At 43.3% G+C, this 27282-nt stretch overlaps 1 protein-coding gene across 8 annotated transcripts in view; it reads right to left on the bottom strand.

The window, feature by feature from the left end:
* Positions 1-13053: 13053 nt before the first annotated feature.
* The window catches only part of Zc3h13 (zinc finger CCCH-type containing 13), a 72846-nt gene continuing 58617 nt past the window's right edge, over positions 13054-27282 (bottom strand). For 3 of the 8 annotated variants that reach the window (XM_076545395.1, XM_042285180.2, XM_076545391.1), the window contains 4 exons: positions 22949-23098; positions 21610-21810; positions 19500-19663; positions 13054-14272 (listed from right to left, as the gene is read on the bottom strand). In XM_076545395.1, coding sequence (XP_076401510.1) covers positions 14102-14272; positions 19500-19663; positions 21610-21810; positions 22949-23098 — 686 coding nt within the window. In that variant the 3' untranslated portion in view covers positions 13054-14101. Of the gene's footprint in view, positions 14273-17814; positions 17891-19489; positions 19664-21609; positions 21811-22948; positions 23102-27282 lie in introns of all 8 variants that reach the window. The other 5 variants (XM_042285179.2, XM_076545390.1, XM_076545394.1 and 2 more) reach the window with 4 other exon arrangements.

The following is a 27282-nucleotide window of genomic DNA, read 5'->3' as shown; positions in this document are numbered from 1 at the left end:
GTCCTGCTACCCTTGCATAGCCACAGACCTGGTCCTCTGGCCCTCCGATACCCTTCCACAAGGCTTTCTCCAGCTTAGGTCAGGAGAAGCTGTTTCTTCTAGTTAGGGAGGAGCCGGCTGAGACAAAGCCAAGTCAAGCATCCTACTTGGGTGTTTCTTCTGGAGCAGTGCCTTGGGAAATCTGGCTTCTTCCGGTTTTGATGTTAATGCTCTGTGGGGTTTCAAGGCTGCTTCCAGACTCTGTTGGGTTTGCGCGGCTGCTGGTCAAAGGCAGAAAGGATAATACCTGCCATGGAGTCAGTAGCACCAGATCTGGAAAATAAGAGGCTTTTATCTTTTCCACATGGCAAGTGGATGAGAAGAGGCAGGGAAATCCTAAGCCTGAGAAGCAATGGCTTCTCCACCAAGCACTATTTCCCTCCTCTATGGAAGGACTGCCCCGGTCTTTCTGGAGAACATGGACATGGAGATGATGTTTTAAACCCTACACTAATAGCCGATTTCTCCGCAGGAAAAGGCATTTGCTGCTAAGCCTGATGACTGGAGTCCAGTGCCTGGAAGCCACATGGTGGAAGGGGAGAGCCGACTTCAGCAACTTCCTCTGACCTCTGACTCCCACACACATGCCATGGTACGCTCGCCGTAACACATGCGTGGACACTCAATAAATAAAATGCTAAAAACTTTGAAAAATTAAAACCATAAACTATAGCGGCAATTAATGAGGTTTATCCATGTAGTTTATCTGATAGTCAAAAGAGGTTTATTTTGGGTAAACTTACAGCAAGCAAAGGGGCCAGTTACAGGATCCAGGAGAGGTGAGACCCGGTCCAATGTGGTTCTCTGGAGAACTCTGACTTGGTCCGCAGTACCAGCACCCAGCATCCAGGATCACGAAGTAGCCAAGAGAGAGAGTGAGGACGTACAAATCTCAGGTCTTAAGGGGTCTCCATCTTGGCCACGCCCCAGGTCGGGGCAGGTACCTAGCAGTTACCGCTGCCTACCAGGGGCGGCGCTTCAGGGGTGAAACACAGACAACTACCTCTACAATAAACTGTTGAAAACAGTTCACGATCAGGGTTGTAAAGAGAGACCTCACCTCAAAAAAGGATTGTGATAAGAAGAGAGACTGTAGCAGGGACAAGGGGCTGACCATAGATCTGCATGTGCCTCAAAGGTCCTGCAAAAGGTTTTCTTTTATAGGATGGAAAGGAAGGTGCGGGGACGGAGACAGCAGGCAGTGGGATGGGGCAGTTGATCAGAGGATTCACCCTGCAGCCTGCCAGTTCTGGGCGGGGTGGTGGTGGTGGTGGTGGTGGTGGTGGTGGTGGTGATGGTGAGGACGGACTGTTCCAGAAAGGGATGCTCTAGGTTGCTCATGCTCAAGGGTGAGTTAAGATCCAAGAGTGTGAGAGAAGTCTGAAGTTTAGTCATGTTAATTCAATGGATGTTTAGTTTGATGCGTCAGTGGGGACTGTGGAAATCACTAAATGGGAGTCTACGGGGCTGAGGCTGGCCCACCCCTTGGGTTCCCACACAAGCTTAGGAGAACTCACTTCATATAATAGAACAGAACTCAAGCTTGACCAGCCAGAAGCCACCAACTAAGCCCTAACTAGGGATGTCCCACTTTAACCAATCATGCTTCCCAGCTACTGTGAGGTATTTTAGGAACCTGTTGTTAAAGTCTGTAAAATCAATTATGACTTACACTTAGCAGGTTTATTTAGATTCTCTGTATTTAAGCTGTTCCCACAGTGAAAAGACCAAAAAGGCTTACTCAACATTATGCACTAACAGCAGGGAAAAAAGCGTTTTCATAATTGAAGTGACTCTCAGTTTATGTGTTCAAAACACATTCAGGATCAAGGGAATGCCTCTTACCCAATCCTTCATATCATAAACAAACCTTTTCTCTTCCCACGGAGAAAGAAAAAGGGGGAAGAATGAAGTCTCCACACAGATGGGGTCAGAGTGTAAGTATGAAAGAAAGGGAAGTGGTATCAATGGCCAGCAATGATCATCTCCCCCAGAATGGAAGTCTTTGTCCTAGCTGTCCCCACAGCAATGGAAAGAACTGGAAACATGTTTCTCAAAGAGTTGAAAATTCACTCTTCATTTTCAAACAACACATTGAAATCTCCACATGCATTGCCTAGATGGGTCAACAGACACCTGTACATATTTGTTCCATTTTAAATTCACAAGGGAAAGGAAACAGCAGAACAGTCCCAGAACACACAGTATAATTCGTGTGAACTGAAGTTTCTGGAAGAAACCATACCTGAGTTAAGGATTCTACTAGGCTGACTGAGAAGTGTCGTGACTGTGGTCTAAGGCTATCCCACACCAAGTGCACCTGATCTGACCTAGGAAGTCAAGCAGAGTTGGAAGTGGTTAGGACCTGGATGGGAAAATTTCTGGACTGGAGAGCCTAGGAATATCCAGACCCTTTAGCCCCTTAGCAGCATCCAGCACCCACCCACTCTATCTGACCTGACAGCCTTTTATTAGGTAGCTGGTCAGACACGAGCAGGCCAAGAAGTCACTGAGTGTGGGCCATACCTCTCATGTCTCTGGCAACGTATTAATTTTAAGGAAGAGAAAGTCCCACAAATGCCTCCTTGAAATACCATATGAATACCCCATAATTGACTTGCCCTAAGAATTAAGTACCAAACAAAATGGAGAAAGTCAGGGCTTTGGTGAGGCCCATTTAAGGGAAGGCCACTTCCTCTTGATAAAGTGTCTTTTTTTCCCCCACAGATTTATTAATTTTACCCTTAGATTCTCCTTTGTCTTTTCTTTGTCTTTTCTTTTCTTTTTTCCTTTTTCTTTTCTTCCTTCCTTTTTCTTTTTTGTTTTTTGTTTTTTGTTTTTTGAGACAGGGTTTCTCTATGCAGCTTTGCACCTTTCCTGGAACTCACTTTGTAGACCAGGCTGGCCTCGAACTCACAGAGATCCGCCTGGCTCTGCCTCCCCGAGTGCTGGGACTAAAGGTGTGTGCCACCCACGCCTGGCTCTCTTTTGTCTTTTCTATGACATGGTTTTTGGTAGAAGAATGAGATCTGAGTCATACCCCTGCCCTGGGTGGTGATATGACATTCTAAATTGCTCAAAGGACTGTAAGACTGCAAACAATAATTGTCCCTTTAAAAGTTAATTTAAATGGACCTGTCAAGGACTTAGGCAGAAAACCACCCTTTGGGATCCCTATCTGGTTTGGAAACGTCAAGAAACATGATACAACTGAAAACATGCTAAATAGGTGGGAGGAATAATTATCCCCTTACTGATATATGCACTTATGTACCCTGGAAGCCCCTCCCTTGATGTGGCTGCTTATAGACACTGGTGGCTAAGCCTGTCCCCTTCCTGAAGTCAACCTTTCTGTCTCACCTTTTGGATCCTGACCAGTGTCCTAAACCTGCTTGCCTGACACTCTGGGCATTTCCACCATCCCTGAAGACTGGCCCCTGACCTAAGGCAGCTATTGATAGACTTGCCAAGCCTGCCTGCTTTCCTGAATGCAAACTCAGAGAGCATGACTTTCCTCCTTTTCTCCACCTCCCTCCTTCTGGCAGCTGCTGGAACCTCCACCTTGCCTGTGCTCTTGTTTTTCTCTCAAACCCTAACCAAACTGTCCTTGAGTTTCCTTTTGAGTGGGTCCATTTTTAAAGTTTTTTGTCTTCGAAACTAACTGGCAAAACAAAACAAAAAACAAACAAACAAACAAAAAATGATCCTGCCTTCCCTGGGAACACTTTCAACTATCAGGTAAAACCTTTGGAAGGTATTAGCTAAGCAGTCATTGACTTCTACCAACCCTAAAGCTAACAATATCACCTGAGACCCCATGTTAGTGTTCCCTGCCTATCTGATATTCCCACCCATGTATTTAGTGCTTTGTTTTGTAATTTCCTTGGGCTCTATGTCTATAAAACCTCCATCTTATTTTCTCAGTAGAGCCTGAGCATCACACAAGCCAGTACAGAAGCCAGAAGCCCTGACTCTTCTGACATCGTGGAAAGACAACAATTGTGTTCATGTTGTTTCAGACATAGCGTGCTATGGCAACAGTGCTTTGCACTGACATTAGTGACCAGTATCCATGAAGTACTTGACCAACTGAGGTCTGGGTTATCTTCTCTCCACAAAGACCACGAGAGCCAGTTCGGAAGAAACTGAATGCCCCTCCCCCCTCTCCCCACCCTTTGCCACTGTCTGCTTCTTAGAGATGAAGAATGTTTGAATTTATGCTGCACCTGAGGAGTCCTGATGGGAAATAAAGTCAGTATTAAAAGTTGTAATGCAAGATTCTGTTCCAGACAAACCAAAGAGCTTCAGAAGAGCTCTGTATTAACATCTCACTGTCACTGCTAGAAACGCTATCATTCTAGTTCACAATTATTCGCTAACCTTTTACACTTCAAAGTGACTAAAAGGCTCCTTGGTCAGATGGGTAAGTTTAAGAGGAGACCTGGCTGCATTAGCCCGGTAGGGGAATTCACATTGTCTCTGAACAATCAGAGTCAAGGTTGAACCCATTGAGCACCGTCATTAGGACAATATGAAGATTAATTAGGCAATGATCTCTCTACCAGCTGCCCAGCGTGGATAACAGGTTTGTTATCTTAAGCCACATCTTTAAATTTAAGCTCTATCTGTGATGGGAAGGTTCTAGACAGCTGGTTGACTGCCACAACAACTTTGACAAAGCTGATTACTGCTTCCAATGGCCCTTGATGACTTGTGACAGTTCAACTTCTCCATAAGGACTGCACAGGAGCAGCAGTGTCTGGCTCCTCCATTCTCTGTCACATAAGCTAGCCCAGACAAATCACGGGGTGTACAATGTCCATTACCCACTGAAAGGATATAAAAGCCAGGTATTTTCCTTTGTTTCAGAGCAGTGGTTCTCAACCTTCCTCAACCCTTTAATACAGTTCCTCATGTTATGGTGACCCCCAACCATAAAATCATTTTCGTTGTGACTTCCTAACTGTAATTTTGCTTCTGTTATGAATCATAATGTAAATATCCGTGTTTTCTGACAGTTTTGGGGGAGCATGACTGGCAGGTTGAGAACCACCATTTTTAGAGGCTTTCTCTGGAGGCTCTTTCTCCCTCCCCGATCCTCCTGTCCCTAATAGGTCTTCCATTACTTTAAACTAAGCCATCTCTTCATGCAGCGCCCCTCCAGGCTGCAGGGAAAGCCTGTTCTTAAAGTCCCATCATGCTAATGTATGGTGTTGCACGGCTCCTTTTCTATCTCAAGGCCGATCACAGGCTTGAGCCCCTTCTCCTTAATGAGGCTAATTCAGAAGGGTAATTATGTGTCTGCTCCTTTCCAGGAGCCCACTCATCACATTTTTCTTTTTCTCTACATAATAGTTCTTATTGACATAAACCAAAATGGAACTCAGAATTTAAAAGGAATCAAGACTTCTGCTCACTCATTCACAAGTGGCCACCTGGGCCACTGAACTACCATGGGGGTGGTCCAAACGAGGCACTGTTTCCAACTTCGAATCTGCAAATGCTTTCTTTGCTGTGCTTTTGAGCTTGCCTTGGGAAACTTGCCCTCAGCCACCTCTCGTGGAGGTCTCGGCCATTTCCCACTGGAGCTGCTCAATTCATGACTTGTTGATCGATCAAATCAATGCTTTGAAGGTTGAAATTTTGAGGTTGGGTATGCTGCTCATTTTGTAGAATGCTTGTTTAGCACACAGGAAGCCCTGGGTTCAATCCCCCCAGCGCCACCCAAAACCAAGTATGGTGGCACATACCTTCAATGTCAACACTCAGGTGCAAGGCCATCCTCAACTAGGTATCTAGTTTGAGGTTAGCCTGGGATATAGGAAACCCTGTTTCTAAAAACAAACAGAAACAAGCGAAGTTGATACTTTAACAATAGTCTGGAAAATAAGAATTACTGTCTAAATATAGAAAACACATTGCAGCAGATAATGTACTGTTAAAGATGTGCTGTAGTAGAAAAAAAAAAGTGGAGAGAGACAAGGATGAGCAAAGGCATTTTGCAGAACCGACATTTGATGTAGCTGAGGGGAAGGAGGTTTGGGGGACTTGTGAGCAGGAGGCAGTGTTCAAGGCAGAGGAAGCAGCGGTCGGCATTCATAATCCGCTGCCACACGTCACTGCACCTTCGTGGCTACGGCACAACACTGACGACGCTGTGAGTGAATAGGAAAGCTCTGAGATTCACAGACGGTCAGACACTGAGTCAGGAAGATAGAGACAGCGCGAGGATGAGGGCATGATGGGAAGGGGACGTGGGGAGAAAGTCCATTTGGGAGCAGGGCTGTGAGACTGGACAGTGTCCCATGGAAAATATGAAGCATCCACAGATTTTTTTTTTTTTTAAACAGGAAGGGAAGGAAAGTCCTAGGAGCCTATAAGATGCTACAGTCAAAGTCCCTTTCTCTGTAGATTAAGTGATGCTCAGAGGGGCAGTCTGCAGTGTTCTGGTGACAATACTGAAAACAGGGATGATGGGACTGAGACGTGCCCGGGTATCACACAGCAGCCAGCGGCTTTGGAATGGTCCACATGATATGACATCAGGAGAGGGCTGCGATGGCTCATGCCGGTAGTCTGGTACCAGGACGCAGAGGCAGGATTACTATGAGTTCCAGGCCAGCCTGAGCTGCATGGTGAAGGCTTATCTCAACAACAACAACAAAAAAAAAAAAAAAGAAAGAAAGAAAGAAAGAAAAGAAAAGAAATGAGATCTGGGATTTTGCATTAACTACTTTTTGTACTATTTTATTCACTAGCCACTCGAATATAAGACAGTCAGAATTATTTTCACACAATTCTCGTGACCTGCATCACATTTTGGTGACCAGAAATAAGGTGCAGCTCCTACCTCCTGCCTGCCAGTGCCAAGAAGGCATCCTGGGTAGACTGAAGGATGCTTTGCCTTCGGAGGCTGCTAGTTATGCAAGAATGAACTTCTGTGGGTTCCACCAACAGCAGACAGAGTACAGTGTTGCGTATTCAAAGGCAAATCTTGAGTATATACAAAAGCTATGCAAAACTGTGTGTGAAGTGTAGCTGTGAGGATATTGTTTGGAGAAAGGACAACACAGTTCTGGACTTCGGCTGAGTCTCACAGTTGTCCTTCCCAGGCCTGAACTGGCACCAGTGTTCTACATTACTGCTGAAGACTCTGAAGAGAGAGTTGGTTGGCAAACGTAATACCCATAATCAACTCTCATCTCCCCTGGGCATTTCAAACATAAGGGGCCAGAAAAAAAAAAAAAAAGATACTCAATTTCCCAGACTCCTTTGCTTTTAGGTGGCCATGTGATAAAACTATGACAAGTGATTCCTAACACCTATCAGAAATATAAAAGATATGAGCCTGCCCTTGTTTATTTAATCTACATTAATAGCATAACTTCAACAGTCTACCATGAGTATTTAAGACCATACAGGCTGACAGAACTGTATGGGGGAAGCTTCCTGGGGCCAGTGCATTACAGTTAGCATGGCAAGGACTTCAGTACTAAAATGCTGTCCAAATTTGTTTGTTCCCCCCACTAACAAGCGTACACAAGCAAACAAAAAGACTAAATAATCACCAAAGTTCTATTTCTGTGAAACGAGGAGACAGACACTATTGTTGATAGTCAAAAGGATAGGAAATGTCCCTTGTTTGGAACGGTTAGGGGCAAAGAAGCAAGATTAGCTATGGAAGTCTTCCTGGACTTGGGCTGGTTCAGGCTGAAGAGGAGGCTGGGCTGCACAAAGCAGGGGCCACACTAGGAGGCAGCAGGTCTCTGCGGCATCAGCTGAGACGCTACAGCAATGAATTATGGAAGGTAACCATGGGCTGGATTTCCTGCAAGGTATGGCATTGCAAATCATTCAATATCATTTAATTCAGAAAAAACAAAACAAAAAACCACCAGATGATGGAAAAACACTACAAAAGAAGGAAAATGGGAAGGGAAAACTATGAGCTTAGAAGTTACCGAAAAAAAATACACACTGAGCAACGCAATGAGACACAGTGAATGAAATAAAGGAATGGGTCACAGACTGAGAACAGTCTTTAGAGTGGATACCAGAGAAGACTGAAACATCACTTACCTAGAAAATGCTGCTTGGATACTGGAAGTCAGTAAGACAGTTCGGAATTTCTATGTAAGAATTCCAGAGAAGCCCCAAATCCAAAGGGAACCTGGCATTTGGGGCCGATTTTACCTACACATCATTCTAAAATCTGAAAGGGCAACCGAAGAGCTAATCAGAAGTTGAGATGTTCTTAGGGAAGGCAGAAATACAGGCACTGACAGTCCAAGGATGAGGCCTTTGGTAAACCCTTGCCCTTTGGGTCTGTGGACCGATGGTGGGTCACAAGTGCCCAAGCATAATCTATAGCCCAGGCTGGGTCACAGGGACACCCAGACAGCCTGTTCCTAAAACTCAGTTAGAATACTACAAGCGAAACAGTGACTCCCAGAAACTGGCAGGAGCCAACAAGATTTGTCTCTGGATTGGAGGGTGCAAACTCGGATCCTGAAACTTTTTCAGTAAAGATGACTAAACATAAGGGTAGTATATATATACACAAGAATCACCAGAAGCACAGGCCCCAAAGCAACACTAAATATTACTAGTATTGTCAAACATACACTCAGTTGAGTTTGCATCCCAAACCTGAGTATTTAGAGAAAACAAGTAGGGACAGTAATACATTATAGCCTACGAAACAGAAACCCATGAGTCCATACTGCTAAGAATGAAGAACAAATGGGTAAGAAGAGCTGCGAAATGAGAATTCTGGCACACGGGGGAGAAATGACAGAACTAGAAACCAGCACTTAGCAACCACTGCAGCAATACACATGAAAGAGACAACCGATATTAGCATACTTTCCTTCTATGTCCATCCATCTTTTTTTCTCCAGTTACTTTCAAACATGTTCTTTCATGTCTTGTAAGTCACACGGAGTTACTTTTCTGCCTTTATTAATTACTGTCTTTAACTGGAATGCTTAAATATATTATCTTGTAATGTAGCTTATGAATATATTTGTCTTATTTAAAAAATTCTTTTGAGACAGGGTGTCACTATGTAGCCTTGGCTATCTTGGAACGTGCTATGTAGACCAGGCTGGCCTAGAAGTCATAGAGATTAGTCTACCTCCCGAGTGCTAGGAATAAAGGTGTGCACCACCATGCCCAGCTGCTACCCAGGCTTTAGACTCATCCTTACCTGGCCTCATACCCACTTCTCTTCTGCTTGCCTTAGAACATGCCCAATCTCTCGTATCACTCCATTACCCCACGCTGTGCTTCCCAGCTTCCCAGTCCGTACATTGTAAGACCAGTTAGTTATCTGTACAGTGGCGTTTTGTCCTATTTCAGTAACACCGGGCCTAAATTTAGTAACACTTATTCTAAAAGCCTTCCTGTGGTAAATTCGCAGCATCACTGGCCATAACCAACAATCACCCAAACAGTAATAAGGTTACAGCAAGGGCTTTGGAGAAAATGTCCACACTCTCTTCCAGGTAGCAGGACCGAGCTGGCTATAAGTCAAACAAGAATGCAAAAATTCAGTTCCTGTTAACGTGTTATGTTTCAAGTGTCCACCACATTCACATGAGGCTACTGTATCGGTCAGCACATATACTACCATGGTAGAACATTCCAGAACAGCACTGTTTCAGACCTCCTCTCTAAGTATCACTCCCCACCCTGGTGTTGAGCAATACCAGTTAGCATCTCAGTCATACACCAAAGAAAGCCGTCTTAGTCCAGATATCAGCGAAGCCCAGTCCCTCAGCCCAAATGTGCCTCTCTGTCTGCTCTGCCAGCCTCCAGTTTTAGGTCTCATCTAAATACCTAAGACAACACCTGTCCACCCAGTCTCTATTCTTTCAATTCCCTGCTCAGCCCTTTCCTTCCTTATAAGCACTATGATTTAAAAGTCACCCCATTTTGCCTAAGCCACTCAAACTGACAAAAGTGCATACCAAGACAATATGATAATCTGAATTTGATGAAGTAACTCGACAGTTGGGAAATTTTGTCTACAGTTTTATATACAAAGTTATTTACCAAAACTTACGTTGCCTTCAAAATAGAGTATATCACTACATCCAAAATATTCACATGGAAAATGCTAGACGACCATTGAATAAAGGAACTTTATTACATAGCCTTTTAAAGGAGAAATTGGCTTTTTTTCCCTTCTGAGCTGGGAATCTATACCAAGCCACTAAGCAAGTATTCTACCTATGAGCTATATTCCCAGCACCACATACCTTTTAAAGGTTTATTTAATTATGTTTGCATGTGTCTGTGCACATGAGTGCAGATACGTGCAGAGGCCAGAGGCATCATACCCCCTGAAGCTGGAGTTCCAGGTAGTTGTGAGTCCCATATGTAGGTGCTGGAAGGAACAGCAAGCACTGTTTACTAATGGCTGAGCCATCTCTCCAACCCCATCTACCTTTAAAAAAAGCAGCACTGGTTCTGCTGGCTGCTCCTTCCTGAGGCTCTAAAGCATCATCAATGGCCAGTGTATCCCAGCTGCTTCACTCAACTGGACAGCAAGGAACAAAGCAGGATGTTCTACAGACTTAATGTTCACTGAATTCCCAATGTGGCCGTGAGGTAGGATAGGAACATCTGTGTTCAGTGGCCAGGATGGGGATCTTCTGTGCTCAGTGGCCAGGATGGGGATCTTCTGTGTACAGTGGCCAGGAGGGGGATCTTCTGTGCTCAGTGGCCAGGATGGGGATCTTCTGTGCTCAGTGGCCAGGATGGGGATCTTCTGTGTAGTGGCCAGGATGAGGATGTTCTGTGATGAGGATGTTCTGTGTTCAGTGGCCAGGATGGGGATCTTCTGTGCTCAGTGGCCAGGATGGGGATCTTCTGTGCTCAGTGGCCAGGATGGGCATCTTCTGTGTTCAGTGGCCAGGATGGGGATCTTCTGTGTACAGTGGCCAGGATGGGCATCTTCTGTGTTCAGTGGCCAGGATGGGGATCTTCTGTGTACAGTGGTCAGGATGGGGATCTTCTGTGTTCAGTGGCCAGGATGGGGATCTCTGTGTACAGTGGCCAGGATGGGGATCTTCTGTGCTCAGTGGCCAGGATGGGGATCTTCTGTGCTCAGTGGCCAGGATGGGGGTCTTCTGTGCTCAGTGGCCAGGATGGGGATCTTCTGTGTACAGTGGCCAGGATGGGGGTCTTCTGTGCTCAGTGGCCAGGCCTTTCAGTATGTTACTACTTAGGCATACTTGCAAAATTGTCAAATGAAAAGCTGTCAGCTAGTGTCACGGTGTGGATAGGTGCCCCACAGACCAGCTGATCCGATTTGACCACGCAGCTCTCACTTATCTTGCACTCCAGATACACTTGTCCTTTCTAACCAGCAGCTGGACTTGGGAGGCGCCATTACAGCAAAGGAACAAGCTTGTGAGAGCTTTCCGTACAACAGCCCATACTTACTGGAGGGTGTTTTCCAGGACTTTAGGTCCTGAGCTTTTATAACACCCAACAAGACTCAGGTAGCGTTTTGTCTGTGTAACACTGAGTTTGGAAACAAGACTGAATAGTGTTCTCCAAATGGGAATGTGAAGCTATGGAAACGGTTATCTCATGCAAAGTGGATTGTTCTCAAGCTTCCCCTGCAGCCTAAGAGAAAGCCAGGCAGACAGAGTCATAAAGTTTCCGTGTGTGTGTGTGTGTGTGTGTGTGTGTGTGTGTGTGTGTGTGTGTGTATGTGTAAGAGAGGGAGAGGGGGAGTTATGTAGACCAGGCTGGCCTTGACCTCACAGAAACCCACCCACCCACTTTTGCCTTCCAAGCAATGGGTTTAAAGGCATGCACCACCACACCTAACATAAATAAGTAATTTAGGATATTCCCAGCATTAGTGGACAAGTCAAGAAGCCATAGTTTTTGTTATGTTCTACAATCTTGGTAGCTATTAGTTCTAGGACATGAAATGTCTTTCTTTTTAAACTTTAAATCTTGATGCTGGAGAACAATGTTATCCACTGCAGTCAGGAAGTGGTTCCCTGCTGGCACTCACTCTCTGAGGTCATAACTTTCTGTTGTTGTTGTTGTTTTTTTTTTTAATTTAGAGAATTCAGAAAGAGAAAATGACACCAGGAAATTTGCTTACTTTCTCCTTGCTCTTCTGGTGGACTTTTCTTAGAAACGGTTTCAAAGCTACTTGAAAATAAGATTATTTCCTGTGCTAAGTAGATATCCTACATAACAAATGTTTCTTGAGATCGATGTAGAAGAAACTGAAAGAAACAGAATTGATGTTATGAAGGATTAACCAATACATTCGCTCAGGAGACATTAAGTCACACAAAGCAGAATTCAGCTAAGGGAGCGCTGCCTCCAAAATACCCCAAAGATAAGCAGTATGCTAGCCAGCCTGCTAAAGACAAGCAAATTTTAGGGTGCTAGGATGTAAGCGTTTGCTCATCAGGATGGACCAGCCATCAAGCCCTTCCCCAAAGAACATGTTTCTAACAAGCAGTCCAAGGAGGCAGCCTGGGGTCACAGTGAATGGTAAGTCCTGGCTTGCCATAATGCCCCCAGTTCTCTTCTTGAGAAAATCATAATTCTGCCAGATGGACAAGATGACCATTATTCAAAAGAACAACACTGGTGTACTTATTAATTCTGGCAATATCTTCGCTGTGTAAACCTCCCATCTGCCCAAGTAGCCAGACTTGCAGTCTCCTGTCCCTGTTTAATTTGTTCCAAGTGTAACCTGGGTCCAGGACCTGAAGGAGATTTAAGGATGATTTAAGATTTAAGAACCTTCTGTTTGAGGCTGACTCTTGCTTGGGCTTCAGCCTTAGTGAAGGGCTCTTCCTTCATCTCTCAGTGTGCAGTGACCTCACTGAGAAGCACGCTATTCCTAGAACAAGATCAACAGACACGTTGTCCGAGTGTCGTTATGCAATCTTCATCAGAGAAGGGACTATGAAACCAAAGACGGTCAACATAGGCTCGTGGTTCTAACAAAACCCCACGAAGAGCCACGAGCAAGTTCTAACGTTTTTTTTATTATCACCTCAGTATCACTGTCCACCCAAATTCTTGAACTTGCAGTCCAGTCCAAGTCCTCCGAAGAGTCTACTTCATGAATTAAAGATGTACAGAGAAGGGAGTAGTTTAACCTTTAAAAAGTAAATTTGACAAAGTAAGGGGATGGAGGCAGCTCAGCACTGAGATGTGGGGGTCACACTGTCACCCTCAGATGACAGGTTTGCTTCCAGAATTACAGAGCTGGATGTGAAGCACACGCTCCAATATCCTCACACACATACACAGCTGTCCAGTGCTCAGTACAAAAGGAGGAAAATACGCGAAGCATGGAACCATAATGCTGATGATACATGTTTCTAGGGGTCTGGAGTCCGATTAATAAAGAGCAAGGGAAATCTACAACAAGGAAAGGGAACATACATTTATTAAAAATAAAATAGCAAGTCTCTGGTAATGAACAATTCAACCCCACTCAAGAGTCCAAAGACTTCCAATATACAATGTAGCAATGCACACGTGTAGAAAATCCCAGTCATTTTTTTTTTTTTTAAGAATTTTCCAAAGAAGAAACAAAAAGCCTCCCTCGGCTCCCCTGTGGTGGAGCCCGCCTCCAGGCGCACTCCTAAACCTGTGGCGGCTCCGTGGTGCTCTGTACATGGCACAGCAGCCCCATCAACACTGCCTTTCGGACTAAGGTCAGTTTCTGTGTGATGATCCAGAATACAAACCTTTTATTTCATAGGAAGCATTCACAGGCTGGAAGAGCAGGGCTGATCTGGTTTCCTAAAATCTTCAATTGTAATGAAGACACAGACGAAACTACTAAATCTAGATGCTTTCACATTATTTTGGCTGAGAGTACTGTATAAAAATTAATGTCAAATCTTAAATGAACCAAAACTCATGTCTCTAAAGGTCGAAGTTCTTCACTCTGGTGTGGCTGATACGTCTTCTGTCTCTGTAATTAGCAATGTTTTCAAACAAAGAACTTCAAGAAAGATTCTGCACTGCTAAGAATGAACCAAAGGGCTGCCCAAGCTTTTGCCTAGGACACGCACAGCTCCTGCTGGATACTGGAGGGTGCTAATTTACTGTCCTCAGCCTTCTCTTGTCCAGGGGCCTGACAAGTGGTCTTCCTCTTAAATAACCGAAGACTCAGCCGAAGCAGCTCGTTGTCTACCATCGGAGTGTTGGTGTACGCCTGCTTCACAGCTCCCTGTTTGGAGAAAACAAAAGCAACATGCTGTACACTGCTGGGCCGTAGTGGGAAAGACAGGCAGGCAGCTCTACCCCAACCCCAAACGTTAGCTGAGCACTGGCTCTGAACTCTGCTGATGTTAAAGCAAAATTAGGACTCTGTTCAAGACCAAGCAAGCAAGCAAGCTTCAGAGGGCACCCTGTCTAGCTCTTACTAAGTGGGGCTCCTCAACAGCCCCCACCAAGTAATTACTGCATTTCCTCCACCGTTTCTAACGAGAAAACAAGCACTGCAGTGAAGCAGAGGCGGTGTGTGGTGTGTGCCGAGGCTCTGCTCCTCCCGAGGGGGCCCTGCTGAGCAGCACTTGTATTCAATCTTGCTTTTGCCCGCAAAGTGAACATTCTGAAAGAAGAATCCCAACCTCTCCCTCGTTTTTCCTTCACATGCCCAACATTCTTCACTCCTTACTGGGCTCACAGCACTTGGGCCGTGGAACTGAGCACATTTTCTCGAGGCCGGCTTGTCACCACTATGCTGAGGAGGTGCTCCTCATACAGAGAGAATGTGGGGCTCTGTTCCTGTAGCCTAAAGCCACCCTGGATGGGACAATCAGTGTCCAACATTTGGTTCCATGCCCCTAGCTACATGTAATGAAAAGGGCAAGAACACTACACTATTACTCTTATTTTCTAGGATCCCAAATACAAATGACTACGAAAGGTTTCTGAACCACATTAGCATTCTTTCAAAAAGTATTTTATTTCCTAAGATATGGCAGAGTAAAAGTAACTTTTATGTGCGTTTCTATGAGGTTTAATACAGACTCATGCAAACATGGCAACAGTCAGGGTAGACAGGGGCTTTACTTAATGAGGCATTAATCACACCATATTCTCAATCCTAATGCTGACAATCACTGATGTCTTCCATTGTTTTACCTTCCCCAGAATGTCACAGAAATAAAGGCCAGACTTAACCTATTGATGTTAGTTCCTCTCTTCAGCATAATGCCTTTGGATTCATGCATGCTGTCCAAGGTGCCAACAACTGGTTATGTTTCGTTGATAGTGACTATCTGGGTTGTGTTACAGTTCACCTACTGGCCGATGAAGAACACTGGAGGTTTCAGTTCGGAAGGACTGTGGTCAAGTCTTAACAGGTTAGTTCTTTTTGGCAATTGATATAGGTAATTAATAGGACTTTGCTGCAGCATTCCCTAATGGCTAGTGTCGACATATCTGTTCATGTGCTTAATGCTATCCACACTGGTCTAACTTCTGTTTAAATATTTCACCATTTTGAAAAACTGAGTTGTTTTGTTATTGTTAATTCTTCAGAATATCTTTATATATTTGGAATATTTAAGAAGTGTATTCTTTAAGTACTGTTTCCCACTATTTGTCTTTTCCTTTTCTTATCAGTCTCTTAATTTATGGAGTGATTATTTCATAATAAAAATAATTTTAAAAATCAAAACTATTTTATACTCTCCTCTGTCCCTTTTAACTGGCCACATTTGTGTCTGTCTACTTGTGGAATCTGCTCGCTTCTATTTAACTGAAATTATATTCTTTTACCAATACCATACTATATTAAATGCATTTTTCACAGCAAGTCTTGAAATGAGTAGGTAACATCTCCCATTTATTTTTAGTGGTTTTGTTTTGTGTAAAAGTGATATGACCAGACTCCTTGTAAAACTCCAGAATCAGCTTGTTCATCTCTACAAAGAGATCTTGGTTGAATTTTTATTACAATTCTGTTAAATCTGCAGACCAGCTTTGGGGAGAACAATAAATCTTAACTATCACTTGATATGATCGTGTATTTTTTTTTTCAGTCTGATATGCAGATCACAATGAATGATTTTAAAACACCGGCCAGTCTTTCACTCTCAGGGTGACCCATATTTGACTGTGGCCAGGATTCACTTCATATACTCCTGGATTTGATTTCTCAACATTTTTGAGTGTCTTTAGGACCATCTTCATGAGAGAGGATGAGCAGCAGTTTTCTTGGTGTGTGTGCAATGCTGGAGCTGAGACATAAGCCGAAACAAAAGCTACTGCTTCTTCAGCTTTCTGGAGACACTGTGTAGAATCAGTGTTCATTTTGTTGTTTAATTTTTTTTGAAGCTATTTAGCAGATTTGCTAGTGTGACTGTCCAGGAATAGAAATTTCATTTTTAAAAGTATCTAAACCAGGGGTTCTCAACCTGTGGGTCTTGACCCCTTTGACAAACTATCTCCAGAAATATTTACACTATAGTTTATAACAGTGATAAATTACAGTTAAGAAGTAGCAGCGAAAATAATGTTATGGGTGAGGGTCACCACAACAAGAGGAACTGTATTAAAGGGCCGCAACATTAGGAGGGTTGAGAGCCACTGCTCTAGACTAAACTCGATATGAAGCTACTTACAGTTTCTATTACCTCTTACACGATTTGGTAGTCTGAGGACTCAGTCTACGCATTGCTACTAAACTGAACTTTATATGGACGCTTTTTCTCTCCTTCTTTTGTTCTGGAGCTCAGTGCTGGGGTTGACCTCAGAGCCTGACCTGACACGAAAGCTCCTATCATGGGAGCCACCCCCAGGCCTCCACGATCTCCTGTCACCTGTGGTGTCTGCAGAACCATCTCAAGTCTCATTCCTGTTTGCTGGTGTTTTCTTCTCTACCAGTTTAGCTAGGAGACGATTCACTTCTTCAAAACAAACAGAACAGCTTTTAGTTTCACCGTTTATTTTTCTAATGTCCTTCGATCTCCAATTTTGTTAATCTGCTATTATTTCCTTCCTTTTATTTGCTAAAATGGTATTTAAAGTAATTTACAATAGCTAAGTAGCCCCCCCCCCCCCATTTTTCCTAAGGTGCTTTATACTTCAAAGGAATTCTCCTATAAAGAGACAATGTCAAATATGTGATTAACAGTTTTTCCATTTTTTGTCACTGGACTGGAATCTAGCTCTTCCCCAGGATCTAGTTCTGTACTTCTATTTTACAGTAACAAAAAAGTTAATCTCAGTATTCTTCATAAGGCTATTTCATGTCTGAAACTGTTTTTTAGCTCTGTCCCTTTCTTTTAGCTTGTGTTGCTATTTGTAACCCAGGCTGGTCTCCAACTCAAGATCCTCCTGAGCAGAGTCCACAAGCCTGAGCTACCAGGCCCAGCTAGTGCTGATGTCTTCAATACTGAGACATCTGAACGCTCATAATTCTTTCTGCAGATGGGTTAATTAAGACATTTATTAAGACAATGTGTCACATAGTTTGTTAATTATGTGCACTCTCTATTACAGCGTATAAGGTTCTAAACAATTCTCCGTGAGATTTTTCAGGGGTTGCTACAGTTTTTGAGGGACACGATGATATATTAGGGAAGGAGCCAACAAGTACCATGAGATCCTGTACACCGAGTGGGCAGTATCCTGAGGATACCGGCACTCCTTACTGGAACTAGCCCTAACACGACACCACAAGTGATCGTTTACAACTGAAAAATAAGGATGATGGTGACTGCTGTTAGTGCCCAACTGCAGAGAGGACTCGCTACATACATGTTTAGGGATGGGGGGTGGTAATACTCTCAAGAGAAATGCTGAGTTGAGAAAGGCTGCCAGGAGAGATGGCCACCTAGGCAGAAGAATGAGGAGATATTAAGTATATACAAAACAGAAATCACAAAGGAGAATGATTAACTTTGTCAAAAGTCATTTTGAGCCAGTCCGTTTGTGGGGAAGACAAACATATTTGATAGAGAGACAGACAGACAGAGACAAGACAAACATATTTGATAGAGAGACAGACAGACAGAGACAGTGGGGAGGAAGAGACAGAGAGAGGTAGACAGACAGAGGGTAGAAGGGGGGGGAGAGAGAGAGACAAGGGGCAGAGGAAAACACACACACACACACACACACACACTGAGAACACCCACAGAAGCAGAACACACACACACACACACACACACACACACACTGAGAACACCCACAGAAGCAGAACACACACACACACACACACACACACACACACACACACACACACACACACTGAGAACACCCACAGAAGCAGAACACACACACACACACACACACACAGACACACACACACACACACACTGAGAACACCCACAGAAGCAGAACACACACACACACACACACACTGAGAACACCCACAGAAGCAGAACACACACACACACACACACACACACACACACACACTGAGAACACCCACAGAAGAACACACACACACACACACACACACACACACACACACACACTGAGAACACCCACAGAAGCAGAACACACACACACACACACACACACACACTGAGAACACCCACAGAAGCAGAACACACACACACACACTGAGAACACCCACAGAAGCAGAACACACACACACACACAAGCAGAAAACACACACACACACACACACACACACACACACACACACACACACACACACACACACAGAAGCAGAAGAGGGTGCTGGATCCCCAGAGCTGGAGTTCTATAGGTGGCTGTGAGCCACTCCACATGGGTTTTAGGAACTGAACTCTGGTCCTCGGGAAAGCAGCAAGTGCTCTTTCTTACCTGCCGAGCCAGCTCTCCAGCCCCCACACTTGACTTTCTAAAATATCTCCCATTCCTCATATCTCTGTTCATTTTAATCTTCAGAGAAGAGTTCATATATTTTCAATTTATAAATTTAATCCCCCAAATCTGCCTCTTTTTCATACTGATAGCAATATTAAAGGAAGACAATTCAATGTTTTCCTATCTAGTCCTGTAAAATCTTAGTAAGCAATGCTTTCTAACTTTACAGGACCAATTTTCTTCTGTCACACTGCCCATGCCCACCACACTCACCTACAGTCCCAGTTTCCCAACTTTAAAAAGCCTAAGATGCTTTCAATTTCTCATCATCTCCTTCTCCAATCTAAAGTAACTCTCCTTTCTGACTTTTAAGTCACTTTTATTATTCTCTAGTAAATGCTTGTATGCACTCTGATATGCCTGCTTATCCCAAGAAGCTTTTATCAAATGCAAAACATCTCACACAATGAATAAACTTTTTATGTATGAAGTCTGAAATAACAATTATCATTTACAACAAGCACTCATCAATACTACTGAGGATGAAATGTGAATTCTTCCTTTATGTGTCTGGCAGACAGGAGAGCCAATTCACAAAAACAGTTAAGATGAAAAATATACAATTCCTACCACCCACCGCGCGGTACCTTTTCGTTCTTCACAAGCTGCTTCCGGATTGCTGAATCCCGTCTGAAACACAATGCTTTACAACATGGTCCCAGGTCACTAAGAAGACTCGCTCGCTCTTCTTTTCGCAGTAAAGCAGCCATGTTGAGAGCCCCTAGTTCATGTTCGAAAAGGCTCTCTGCATCTTTCAATCAAAAACAAGCATGTGTTAAGTCTCCCTGACAGAGGGAAGTGTCGGCACTGACTTAACAGAATACTCCTAGAAACTCTGACTTACTGAAGTTCACCTTAGTGAACGACTTGTCAAGGCCAGCAGCAATGGTCCCTCGTGAAGGACCTTCAACATGCAGTTACATTGCTAGTCTTACTGAAAACAATAGTGTGATGCTGTTTTAAATTTAAGATGTATCAAAAGCAGACTTCAGAGGGAGAATGAGGCCACTGATTATTGACTTGAAAGAAAGGTCAAGTGAGAACGTTTAAATCAAATTCAGTGTTTGGCCTAGCATTAACTATCATGTACAGTTCTATATTTCAGGACTCTTCTACAGAAGATACAAAAGTAGTCACGGCAGAGAAGGTGACCTCTACAACCTCAGTTAAGAGCATAGTTAGGTGTTAGCCAAACGTCCAAGTCACATAAACACCTGGGACAATGTGTTAAGATACAATAAGTTAGCTTTAAATCATATCATGCAAGAGAAAGAGAAAACACTTGACAAGAAATAATAAAGAAAGGAAGGAAGGAAGGAAGGAAGGAAGGAAGGAAGGAAGGAAGGAAGGAAGGAAGGAAGGAAGGAAGGAAGGGAGGAAGGGGGAGGGAGGGAGGGAGGGAGGGAGGGGGGGAGGGAGGGAGGGAGGGACGGGAAATTTTTGTTAAGCCAGGGTCAGGTAAACAAACAACTGAGGTTAACAGGAGTTGTTTTCTGAGGGCCACAGACCTAACCAAAGTAAAAAAGAGTACAGCAAGAGCCCTTGGGTCACTTTCCAGATTACAGAATGTTCACAGTTACAATTTATTAGTAGTACTAAAATTGAGAATTTTACTGATTATAGGAACAGGCAAAAAGGACATGGACTCATGACACTTTAAAAACATTTTTTTTTTCAGCTGGGTGGTGGTGGTGCACGCCTTTAATCCCAGCACCCAGGAGGCAGAGACTGGCAGATCTCTGTGAGTTCGAGGCCAGCCTGGTCTACAGAGCAAGATCCAAAGCTACACAGAGAAACCCTGTCTTGAAAAAAATGAAAAAAAAAAAAAAAAAAAAAGAAACAAAAGATTTTCCCAATTTCTTTTTTTTTCAATTTTTAGGGACATAACATAAAAATGTCAAACAATGTTGCTTTCATTTTACCTCCCTTCCCTTGTTTAAGCATCTGCTTAGCCTCTCATTGACAAAATTATTATTAAGCTACAGAACAAACCCGAAACACCAGAAGCCATAAAACTAATTCAGATAAACTATCTTCTGACTAAATACTACAGTCAGAACACAATGCTGCTGCAGCCCAGGCATTGTTCTCCTGTCTTGCCTGCAGTAACTAGTCTGCTGCTCACTGCAGACAAGGGACGGTGGTGGTGTCCACCACTATTCCAACTACAGCTGTCACCAACAGACGGAGATTAGGCGAGAAGTGGGGTGTTCTCTGGAATAGCACAAACCATTTTGCTAAGGCTCAACCTGGACATTCACATCTGGGTGCATCCCTCTGCTTATTACCAGATGAGAGGGCTGTCAAGTCACCCACACTCTGCTTAGAAAAAACTACTGATTTCATGGAACTGTTTGATTCAGCCCCGAGCAAACCTCCATGCATTCTGACACATTAACTTCCTGTAAAAAGCATTTTCTCTTTTCTACAGTGCTGGAATTAAGTCCAGTGCCCTGTGCTTATACTAAACCGTCAGCCCTCAAAAATATTTCTGACACAGAAAGTTCATTTTTCTTACTTTTCCAACTTTTTTTTTTTCTGCAGAATTAAGCCTTTCTTGAACTTAGGAAATAATGTAACTCCTAAAACAATTCCTAGAGCTCAAGTTCTACAAGACATCCAAATGGAGTGCTTCCCAAGAGCACACTGATAGTTAAGCATGTTACATGTTATACAGTTAAAGCAGAATGAAGTTACCTTTGGGTTTCTCTAGAAGTCGCTGACATGTTTCTTTAACTTTAGTAAATAGCTCAGAACCTGCCAACTTTTTAGAAATCCCAACTCGCAGCAGAACAGCTCCAGGTGTGAACTTTAAGAGCGCAGCCCCAGGCTCTCTTGGTTCTTTTGGATGCTTTGGCATAAGTCCAGACCAATCCACATCTATCACATCTAGTGGATCTGTAAAAGAGTTAAGGAATACAGAACAGGACTTTATTTCACACCAAGACACTGCAGGCTGAGGCTGGCAAGATGGCTCAGCAGTAAGTGTGCCTGAAGTCAAGTCCTCAACCTCAGTGTGGCTCCTGGAACCCCCACGGTGGCAGGAGAACTGACTCTAGAGCTGTCCCTCCGAGTGCCACACATGTCCTGTGGCATATGGCCCATCTCCAGCAAGTGTATCAATGACTGAATATAAAAGAGTAATGCAGTGCATGTTAACACACAGAAATTATCTATTGAAAATGGTGTGACAAATTGCATCGATGTTAGGAAATACAAGGACAAATGAAGTGAGCCTATTTTATATATCCAGACCAATCAAAATAACTCCCTATGGTAAAAAACAACAACAACAAAATAAAACAAACAAACTAAGTGTGGCAGCAAATGCCTATAACCTCAGGGTTTGGGGAGGTACAGGCAGGAGAGTCAGAAGGTGAAGATCATCCTCAGCTACATAGAGGGTTTGAAGTCAGCTTGGGCTGCACGAGATTCTGTCTCAAAAACTAAAATAAAAATTAAAAAAAAAAAGAATCAAATAAATTACAAAGTTGCACACTGAGACTCTGACTGGACAGAGGCTCCCAGAGCGTGTCAGGGGATCCACGCTTCACAGTATTCACACAAGTGGGCCGGGCAATGTACAGACCACAGGAAGGACAATAGTCATGGAATGGACATATTTCAGAAAGGGAAGTTTGTCAACTGTCTTCAAACAAACTTAAACTAATTCTATTTTTGAAAGCTTTTTAAAAAGTTGGCACAGGCCACCACAATTGTGAAGTCCTGTACCATATACCTGCCATGCTGGACACTGGCAAGCAGCTGGGTTTTGGTGAGGCTCTGGGCGAATTAATCTTAAACTCTGGAAAAGAAATCTTACAATTCTGCTTCTCCCTAGGGCACTCTTTCACAGGCAGTGTTGATGAAAGAATACAGATGCATGTATTATAATCTTCTTTCTAATGGGCTCTTCCCTTAATCAAGACCTAAAGGAAGGGTCTAAGAGCCCCTCACCACTTCTTACAGCATGGAAGAGAACAAAGGGCACATTCACTCACACTCCAGTTCTTCTGTGAGCTCTGCAATGCATTACCTGGCATCTTCTCCTCTTCCTGCTGGTCCTCTCTCTTTTCTGCATCCCCGGCCAGAATTTCATCTAGTTCATCATCACTGATGGGTTCATATCCTTCCCCGGCTCCAGATCCTAATGAATGTGCATCATCTAACTTGGACTCGTCATCTCCTGCTAAACAGACAGATTAAGTTTATGTAAAATAATAATAATAATGAGAGGGAGCCATAGCGAAACTAAAAGGCAGAAACTACTAGACACAATAAAATGATGTAAAAAAATTTTTTTTAAACCAGAAAACTACATTTCTTTGCCTAACACTTGATAATTTTAACTTGAAAAATAAAAATTTAACTAGTATTTTTTAATATTAGAAACACAGTAGCAATATTCAAACGCACTGTAAAGTCACAATTAAAATACCAGATGCAATGTTGAGTGTGTGCCCTGTATGAGCTGACAGTTCCATACAGTACACACTGACTTTTTGCCATCTTCACCCTGCGTCCCACCCCGACCCCCTTTCTGTTGCAGCCTTTCTTCAACAAGCTCCCTCTTCTTTCATGTCTTCTTCTTGTGTGTTTAATTTTCAACAATAACAACACTTGAACATTCAGAAAAGTCTAACTTCAAAAAGCTACAGTAATTTTTTTACCCAAATAAACTAATTGAAAAAACTTGCAAAGCTATTTCAAATCTTAGTCTATGATATCTAGCTCATAGTACTAACTTTCCAACAGTGAGTGAGGCATGAATGTGAAGGCGTTGTTGATTTCCCTACCTCTCAATTCTGCCTTCTGTCTCAATGTTTTCATTTCCTCACTGAATGAAACTGTTGGAAGAATGCTGTGGTGGTATTGTGTTCCCCAAAATATTGTGTACTCTTAATAAATTTATCTGGGGTCAGAGAACAGACAGCCACTAGATACAAAGGCTAGAAAATGGTGGCACTCACACCTTTAATCCTAGCATTCCAGAGATAGAAATCCCTCTGGATCTCTGTGAGTTCAAGGCCACATTGGAAATAGCTAAGCATGGTGACATGCCTTTAATCCCAGAAAGCCAGCCTTTAATCCCAGGGAGTGGTGGTAGAAAGCAAAAAGATATATAAGGCGTGAGGACCAGAAACTAGAGGCATTTGGCCTGGTTAAGCATTCAGGCTTTTGAGCAGTAATTCAGCTGAGAGCCATTGGGATGAGGACTCAGAAGCCTCCAGTCTGAGGAAACAAGACCAGCTGAGGATCCGGCAAGGTGAGATAGCTGTGGCTTGTTCTGTCTCTCTGATCTACCAGCATGGACCCCAATAACTGGCCTCGGGTTTGATTTTATTAATAAGAACTTTTAAGATTCCTGCTACAGAATGCTGTAATAACATACTAGAAAGTGGGTGCTTTTGTTGGCATCAGTAGTATAAATTCTATTTTACTATTTTATTGACTTTTCCCCTCAACTATTCCTAGACTAAGCTTTTATTTCCTGCTGAGCTAGTTGTAACCTAGTCCCCAAACTATAAATATGCTTAATTATTTCTAAGCTACATATTTTATGAATCTATAAGCCTTATTTTCAAACTGTAACAACAGGCTCATGGGTATGCATCTGAAGCATAAAAAGAATGAGGCTATGAAATATTTCTAATCATTCCAATAGTTTTTCTACTTTTCAGAAGAAAATCCCTTTATGTACTCTATTATTCTCAGTAATAACATCACACTGCTGGTTTATGAAATCACCGTATGCTACCTTAGTGGGCTTGCATACAATGAGAATACCTTCTTCTTTGGTTGTGCTGAGCAATGACGCTGTTACTAACAAGAGAAGTGTAGACCAGGGTTTTACACCTTCTTGGCCAGTTACATTTTTATGCTATGTAATTTGGTTGGTCACCAGAGCTGATTTTAGGGTTTTTTTTTTTTTTTTTCCAGTTTGAAAAATCTTGATTAGATTAATCCCTTTTGTCACCCTAATTCTGGGCACACGCCAACAACTGTTTTCTCTATTAAATTGTACCAGCTGGGCTCTGAGACCCTGGCACATGGTAGAGGCTTTCTGAAGACTCAGTGTTCTGACCTCCACCGAAGCCTCAACTGATGGTGATCCCAGCATGTGTCTTGTGGCACAGGCCACAGGCACCCCAGCCAGTGCTGCCATCTAGAGCGTCACTCAGATGCTGGTGCAGCAGCAGACGCTGGACTCGGTGCTGAGTAATCCATCCACAGAAGCAGTGCTGAGTCTCAGACATGTGCATCATGGAAAAGCCCATGCCAGCATGGTAACAGCTTAGGAAGGCTGCATCACTGTGGCCCCCACAGAAATCTTCCAAGAAGAGTCTCCTCCCACAACAACAGTTTACTGATTATTCTTTACTACAAAATTCTATAATACCTTCCCAATATCCCTACCAAGTCATCTCTAATATCATCATACAAATACATTTCTAAAAATAAATGTACATAATAGAGTTTAGGTTTTCAAGTTTATCTAACTCACTTTTTTCTACCATGAGTAAAATAGTTACATGGTAGAGCAGATGACTCCCTTCTAAATATTTGTACCATATTAACCTGTGGTCATAATAAAGAAATGATACAGTCAGGATGAAGACAGTAACTCCGGTCCTAAAGGACCTATTATAACGAGTAGTTCAATTACATTCAGTTGTATCCCAAGGTTGTACTTCCATTAGAACTATAACTTGTGACCAGATGCTACTTAGACTCAAACTGAGATGAAAATGTAACGTGATGAAAGCTCAGATAGACGTTTTTGTTACATGAGGAAGTAGACATACTAGGAGTTAGACTTAACAACCCACCTTTCTAAAGACTGGGGTTTTACTCTACGGGCCAATGCTATTATATAGTACAACAAACAAACAAAAAACCCCAAATAAAACAAAAACTAATAACCTGGAAGGTTATGTCAGAACAATGATGTAAACGGTGACTGTGAAACTGGAGAGTCCCAGGGAGGCAGAATTTCCAAAGAATTCTCCGAGAAGCCTCTCCCTGTTCCCTTGGGCTATACGTAATTCACCCAGGACTACTACGTGGAGAATGCACACAGGCAGAGTACTGGCAACACAGTATGTCCTGATATAGTTCTGATGACAAAGGATGAAAGTGACTTATAAGAATCGGGAGGAAGACCCGGGAAAGTCAATCTACACAGAGCAGGGATGTCACACAGCCACACAACACAGTGGGAGCTCAAAGAGCAGCCGCCCTTGGAGAAAGCTCCTGGCAGCAAGGAATACATTAAGGGTTTGGTCTGAGTAAGCAGAGATGATGAAAGGGGAAAGGAAGGATGAAGAAAGGTGAGAGACTGGAAAGGCCTGTGTTGGTTTGTCTCTGGCCTGGGGATGAGTACATACACAACCATCTTTTATTGTTTCTGAATTGCTGCATGACAGCATTTAGCCTATAGTAAAATCCACAGGTTAAAAACAGTGACTGTTTACATCTCTTGGCTATCTGATTAGATAGCTCAGTAACACCTGTTTTAAACACACACGCGCACACACACACACACACACACACACACCATCTGACTTAAAGACATTTCTACCTTAGCTTTCTTCCTACTACATTTCACCTCGATTTTGAGTATAATAACACGAAATCATGGGCTATGGTTTGAAAGGAGGTTTAGACTTTCTGCATAACTCAACTGGATTTCATTGAACTGTAACAAACCGGACTGATGATAATAACTTTCCTTTTACTGAAGTCACTATCCCTACTCCCTAAAGTGAGTCAACTTTTCTGGCACAGTGGAATGACAGGTGGAGAGACAGGCAGTGGGGACTGAGGTCCCATGGCCTCAAGACTGGCTCTGACTGGGCCAAATGGCTGCTCTGGCCCTGTGTTCTTGCTGAAGACAGGGAGCGCCATCAGGCTTCTACAGTCACGGCGCCACCCAACAGTTTTAGGGCTGGGGTCACAACATGTTCACTGTCAACCGCCCTAGCAAACAGGGACTACTGATGACTATTTAGTCCCTCACTTCAGTTTTTGTCACAGGGTGAGACAAGTCCAGCTCTGCCGGCCAGCCAGGCTGACCCTGAATCTGATTTTCCTGCCTCAGCCTTCCGGGAGACGGGACTACAGGAGGAAGCCACCATGCTCGGCTCGGGTTTGTTTGTTTTTAGATTTTGGTTTTTTTTTTTTTTTTACACAAAAGAAAAAGATGTGACGGTTATTAAAAGCTGCAGGTAAAGCACCTAAGTGAGCTATCCTTTCAGTTTTTAGGCGGCATTTAGAAGCAACTGCTCTGTCTTTGAATGCTCTGCTCCCTAGCTTCCACTTCACTCAGTAATTTATTTCCTTAAGGTCTCTGACAACAAACAGGACTGA

The sequence above is a fragment of the Peromyscus maniculatus genome, chromosome 9 (genome assembly GCF_049852395.1).
Source record: "Peromyscus maniculatus bairdii isolate BWxNUB_F1_BW_parent chromosome 9, HU_Pman_BW_mat_3.1, whole genome shotgun sequence".
Lineage (NCBI taxonomy): Eukaryota > Metazoa > Chordata > Mammalia > Rodentia > Cricetidae > Peromyscus > Peromyscus maniculatus.
This window is presented reverse-complemented; position numbering and strand designations above follow the sequence as displayed.